At 29.6% G+C, this 7,185-nt stretch overlaps 1 protein-coding gene across 1 annotated transcript; it reads right to left on the reverse strand.

Annotated features, from left to right (window-relative positions):
- Positions 1-3,876: 3,876 nt before the first annotated feature.
- LOC120083998 (agamous-like MADS-box protein AGL80) lies at positions 3,877-4,533 on the reverse strand. Its single transcript, XM_039039904.1, has one exon. The coding sequence runs from the start codon at positions 4,531-4,533 to the stop codon at positions 3,877-3,879; it is 657 nt and encodes a 218-aa protein (XP_038895832.1).
- Between the last annotated feature and the right edge of the window lie 2,652 nt (positions 4,534-7,185).

Here is a 7,185-nt window from a genome sequence, read left to right on the forward strand (position 1 = left end):
ATTTTTTACCAAAACTCATCTCATAATAGAAAAGTCTAAGCATACATGTCGTAGCGGTCGGACCATAATATATAAAGATCCGATCGTTACATAATCACACTTGGGAATTAGTTGATCTTCCACTAGGATGTAAATCACTTGGATGTAAGTAGATTTTTAAATGGAAAATGAAGACAAATGGATCAATAAATAAATACAAGGCTAGATTTATAGCCAAAGGTTACAACCATGAACGACTTGACTATTTTGATACTTACTCACCAGTTACTAGGATTACTTCCATTCGCATGCTCATAGCAATATCAGTTTTGCATGGGATTGAGATACATCAGATGGATGTAAAGACAACCTTTTTAAATGGTGAGCTAGATGAAGAGATCTACATGCAACAACCTGAATGGTTTGTTTCCCTTGGTCAAAAAACAAAAGTTTGCAAATTAATAAGGTCTCTTTATGGATTAAAACAAACACCAAAATAATGGCATGAAAAATTTGACAATGTGATGTTGGCAGATGGCTTTAAAATTAATGAATGCGATAAATGTGTATATGCCAAATGAAATAAGGATGACTATGCCATTTTGGGCTTGTATGTTGATGATATGCTAATTATAGGTAGCAATATCAATATCATTAAGGTTACTAAACAAATGTTAGACAATAAATATTAGATGAAAGATATGGGTGTCACATATGTTATTTTATGAATTAAAATTTCTAGAACCCCACAAGAGTTATTGTTGTCTTAGTCGCATTTCATTGATAAAATACTTGAGAAATTTAAAAAACATGATGACATTGGGATAACAAAGACCCCAATAGATACTAGTCTTCATTTAACTAAAAATAATGGTGATAATATAGCACAACTAGAATACTCTTGCATAGCTGACAGTTTAATGTATGTTATGAGTTATACACATTCAGTTATAGCATATGCTGTAAGCAAGCTAAGCCATTATACGAGCAATCCAAATAAAGATCATTGGAAAACTATATTGAGAATTTTAGGATACCTAAAGCACACTAACAATTATGGCTCACACTATACTAGATATCCTACTGTACTTGAAGGCTATTCTGATGCTAATTGGATATCTAGTACTAAAGACTCAAAATCCACACGTGGTTACATTTTCAATCTTAGAGGTGGAGTTCTATCTTGGAAATCTTTCAAACAAACATGTATAGCACGATGGACAATGGAATCTAAATTTATAGCTTTAGACAAGGTTGGAGAAGAAGTAGAATGGCTTCAATTTTTTTCGGAAGACATTCCAAATTGGTCTAAGACAGTGCCTGCAATATATATGCATAATATAGCCAAACAACTATTGGAAGGGCACAAATATTATTTATATTGGTCGTCTTGACATATACGTCGGAGACATAATGCAATTAGACAACTACCCTCTAGTAGAATTATCACAATTGACTTTGTAAAGTCAAAAGACAATATTGCGGATCCACTTACTAAATACCTAACTAGAGGGTTGGTTGCAAGTTCATCAAGAAAAATGAGATTAAAACCTATAATATAAAGTTAAGCAGAGAGGCAACCCAACCTAGTTGACTAGAGATCCCAAGATCTAGGTTCAATAGGCAAACCGATCTTTAGACAACTTAATGAGCACTGCGTTGAAATTGATCCCTACCCATTCTAAGGATGATGAGACAGAGCTAGTGTCATTTTAGAGTAAGCACTATGCCTTTACTAGTTTCTATAAGTAGTTAAGTAATTATTTTTGAAAAGATCATATATAGGAATCACCTATGTGAATATGAAAGGACCGCTTCTAGGAGAATTTTAAGGTGAATTCTCTAAAACACTCATGAGACCAGACAGTGTGCAAGGCTAAAACGAACACATTTATGAGAATAAACGTTGTTAAAACTGTGTGACCTTATTGTCTTAGTTTACTCTAGAACGATTGATAGTTTAAGACATCAAGTCCAGTGATTAACCAAGTAAACTTGATTGACGTTCACTAGGGAAAATTCAAAGTTTTTACTTCTTATCTTGATGTAGGTTCTTCATTAGAAAATATCGAACATTTTTCTCTGTCTTCTATCTTAATTTGTCAATTTACCATTTATGTGGGGAGGGATTATTGGAATAAATGGTATATAACTCTTCATGTAGGGTTGTATCTTTTCAATTCCACAAGTTGTGTTCCTTCATGAATGATTGAATCGTTTCTTAAATAACTAAATTGAAGAAAGGACATGACTATTCAAATGGCCACGAGTTAGTCTATAAATATGTCCTTTCTTCAATTTGTTTTCTCAACGTTTTTCATTGCATTTCTTCCTTTAAAATTCTCTCCATTTCAAAATTTGCTGAAGAAGTTCACTATATCCATAAAGTTTAATTCGTTGATTTTGTGGTCGTGGTGCTACATCCATAGGAAAGGTAATTTGTCCTATCCTGGGAGATAATGACTCTCTAAACTCAGGCACTAGAGTAGATTTTTCTTAAGGAGATAAGTAAAGTCGTTGAACGCATATAGTTTCTTGTATATGAATGTTGTGATTTTATGTGTTTTTGTGTTCTGTTCACTAACAAACCCTTAATTTACTTCATTTCATGGCAGAAATGATTGGAGGATCTGTTTACTAGAATTGAAGTTATGCAAAAACAATACAGTGAAATATGTATAATGATGACAGACTAATCAAATTATCAGGCACGTCATGAAGAAACTATACATGGTAACAAAACAAAAATCATCAATATTAATTCATGTGTAATCCTGGAAATTCTTAGTAATTGATTGCACATACAATAATGAGAATATCAATAAATTAATTTCATCAATCCATTAAATTGATTTATATATTTAGACTTCATCAATGATGAACGATGTCGTTTTGATCGATTATGACAAATTTCTTTAAGCATAATTATATTTCACACGTGTTTAATTATAGTAGATAATTACGAAGAGTTTGGGAAAGAGAGTGAAATTGTTAAGTATGAAGCTTTTGTGAAGTCCTAAGGTCTAGAGAGTAAAGAGTTATTAAGACATAGAATTGATGTTCTTTAATCATGGACACACAAATTTCTTAGGCCAAACAAAAGGCGGAGTTCCTTCAACTCCAAATTCTGGAGCTAAACACCCCTGAATATTTAGGAATAAATTTGAAAAAAAAAATGATTTTAAAATAAGATTAATTTTTTGATAAACACCTTTGAAAAAAAATTAAAATTTATGTGTTTATAGCATGTCTCATTGAGTTATTTAGATTATCAAAAGTGGTTTTCTTTGTAAAAAAAAAAATTTAAAAATAAGTCATTCAAAAGACCGTATCACTTTAAAAATCTCTTCTGTTTTTTCTTTTCTTTTTCTTAAGAAACAATTGAATAAAATAAAAACATATTTATAATTGATAGAATCAAATATAGTTCAGCCGAATAAATTTGTCATTTAAAATAATTTTTAAACAAAAGATAGCATGTAATAACATTTTTAATAAAAATATTTTTTTTTCAAAAAAGTGTTTAAATTAGAAGGTATACCGAACACTTGTGAGATTATTGAACTTTAAATGTCTAGCCCCAAATAAAAACAAAGATGTATCTTACTCATAGTAAGATTGTTTATTTCCATTATTGTGCCCTAGAATTTGTTTTCCACAGCTTTTACTTGATCATTTTCTATTTTTCGCTCAAATTTCATAAAGAAATATTTATTGATTACTACAAATAAAACGAAACAAAAACAACTACAAATGCAACATCATAGTTGAAATTTACATTATTTATAGAACAAGTTAGAAACATAAAAAGGCCCTTTAGCCTTTTGAGTTCAAACCCTAATAAGCATTGAGGAATCTAGTTTGAGAAATTAAAGACAAACCCCAACATAAATCCTTTCAAGGGAAAAGGGTATTATTTGACCAAAAAGCACCATGGTTATCATCCTCCCCAAAACTAGGAAGTTGAATCACATCATCACCAATATTGAATTTCATTTGGTCTTCATCATCAACTCCTCGACTCATCATCTCCATGAACCACGACGGCTCCCTTGTTGCCGCACGCATCGATTGGTTCACCCTAAGCAACTCCATCCTCTTGCCAACATCAGCCACTTTTTGATCAACCAACCAACCCAGGTCATTCAAATCAATGACATTGAGATCTGGCGGTGGCGTCCCTCCAGCAGCGAGGCTCTGAAACATTAGCCGGGCTATCTCCTTCTCACGATTCTCCCTCTGTAGCTTCTTGAGCTGGTCCGTGGCCTTGGCAATGCGGTCGCAGAGGTAGGTCTCTTGGTTGACCATCTTCTTGCATTGCTCCATCTCTGGTAGGCTTTTAAACTTAGAGAGAACCCTCTGGAGGCCCAGGGCGGAGGGCCATAGGTCAGGTTGGGAATTGAAGGGGTTGAAGATTATGGCACATGCCTCAATCCCACACAGAGTGGTGAGCTCATTCAGCTTCTTCAATAGACCCTTTTTCCTTTTATTGAATGTGGCTTTTCTGGCTGTGTCATTTGTGATGTATGCGAGTTTCACCTTCTTCCTTGTCATGACCAAAAAAAAATGGAAATGGAGAAATGGGTTTTGGTGTTTGTGTTGTGTTTTGTGTGCTTTATGTTTTCTCTTTGTTGTCCCTCATGGGTGTTGCTATTTATACTAAATTAAGACTCCCAAAAGTTTAGATAAGGTGTAGAAAAGTCTAATATGATATATAATAAAATGTCTTATTTTACATCATGTTTCAATGATTGTTGTGATGATCTTTAGACCTTTGAGTTCCAGTCTCCATTCTTTTTGTAGTGAATATAGTGTCAATTAGATTTAGTAAAACGAGCTATGCACTGTCACACCGTTCTAAGTCGTTGCTATATATTCATTTTAGATTTCAAATTTTTAATCCAAAATTCTAATGATCCACCCTAAGTATAGTCTGACAAAATTTATGAAAGGTCAATTGTACGAAAATTACAAAGTTTAAGATTTTCTTTTTGAAATTTAGCTGTTAACATATTGTATACGACCAAAAAGTCAAAGATTCAAATATTTTCACTTTACATGTTGCTCTATTTTATAAATCATGCATAAGTTTACAAATAAAACTAATATTTATTTATAAGCATACATCTAGTTTAATTTTCCAAATCTTGGATAAAGTTTTGGGTCAAATTAAGACTCTAGGTGGAAGTGACGTTATAAGTTTGATTTTAAAAAAACCAAATTGTTACTAAATAAATTTTTTAATTGAATTCTTTTAAAGATTTTTGGTAATACATTCATGAGTTTTCCTTTTCTTTTTCCCTCTTCTTTATCACTAATGAAATCTTAACAGAGAGATTCGAGTTATATATTCTTTTAGTACAACAAATCTTTCCATCTTAAGAAAAGTATAAGTAGTATATACTTTTCTTTTTCCTTTGGTGAGATTGATATGTACTTTATCTATTAAGCTTCAATTATTATTTAGAAGTTAATTTTTGACATATAGAAGATGTATTAGTATTTAATAGGTTATATTAATAAAAAAGAGTATTTGATTCCATAACTAAAGAATATACACAAAATGATATCTCGGGAAGATAGTATTTTATAGTAATATTATTAAAATGATTTTTATTAGGAAAATTTTGGTTTTCGTTTGACAACTTATCATCTATAATTATTTCTTAGCTATGCATATCAAATATGAAATCTCCCCACCTTGGTTGTATTATTTTACTCATTATATTAAATATGGCTAATTAATTTTTGGCAATGACACAAGACATACCATTTTTGGAGTTTGAATATATGTTTATTTATATTTAATTAATTACTCTTCAAAGTTTTATATTTTAAATTTTTATTTGATACGGTACGAGAAATTATGAAATATTATTCTAAGATAATATGAGAGGATGTGATGTTACAAATATCAACCAACTTGCTTAATTGATGTAAAAAGATTTTCATAGTTTTAATTATCATTTATCATGCACAAATCATAACATCATCTTCTCATATTGCCTTGGAATATTAACTATTTAGATATTTGTTTTAATGGTAATTTGTTTTAGTTACCATTTTCATAGTTATAATTACCAATAATTATTTTCATAATTTAATTACCATTTTAATGTGAAAATATTTTGATAGTTTTAATACATTTTGGGGTAATGCTACGGTTGGTTGTATATCATTTTTGTTTTCTTGTTTTTAATTAATAGAAATATAGTAATTAAATTATGCTTATGTCGACATATATATATAAAAAAAAATAGTAAAGATAATTTAGATATTACATAATAAAATTTTAGATAAAATGGTCCAAAGAAGGTTTTCCATCTACCTTTAATATAGTAAGGAGTCATAATTTTATAAATATTTTCAAATTACATTCCGATCCAACATTTCAAAAATAAAATATCACATAAACAACTTCATTGTGCAATAAAATTAATTTCTTGGCCTAAAAAGTTAAATAAAAAAATTCTTACAATACAAATTGACATATATGGAATATGGGATGTATTTACTTCCTGTCATAATTTAAAATATTAAAATATTATATGCACGACTAATTTAGCATTATCACATACAAATAACCTTTTTTTAAAAAAAAACATAAATAAGTTACAATTTTATTTATATTTTTTCAAAACGATAATAAAGTATAGAGATTTGAACCTTCAATCTCAAAAGGAATATACATGTTAATTAACTTGTTGAGTTATACTCACGTAGACATAAAATAACTACAGTTAGTTAAAACTTACAAATCCTATTCATACATTTATCATCGACCTGTATACACTAAATATATGTATTAACATTATTTTACTCTTTAATATAAGTTATATAAATCAAGCAAACATAAGTTAATTTATTATACCAAAGCTAATATATAATTTATTTCCATTGGTTAAATTTAATCATTAAAATTAAAATTTTCATTTAAGGCATCAAAACTTGATGCCATACGAATGTGATAGCAAATACGAGTCTCTTAAGCAACGAACATAAATTTATATATTTATGTTAAACATGAATCAAATTAATGTCTTTCAAAAAACAATTTAAAGCCTCACTCTGATAATTACAACGCAATATTCTAAAAACAAAATAAATATGCAAAAGAAAGTTATTTGACCAGATATATATTTTAAATATTTCACTCAAATTATTTAAAATTAAATATTACCACGTGCAAGCACGTGATAATATATT

The sequence above is a fragment of the Benincasa hispida genome, chromosome 8 (genome assembly GCF_009727055.1).
Source record: "Benincasa hispida cultivar B227 chromosome 8, ASM972705v1, whole genome shotgun sequence".
Lineage (NCBI taxonomy): Eukaryota > Viridiplantae > Streptophyta > Magnoliopsida > Cucurbitales > Cucurbitaceae > Benincasa > Benincasa hispida.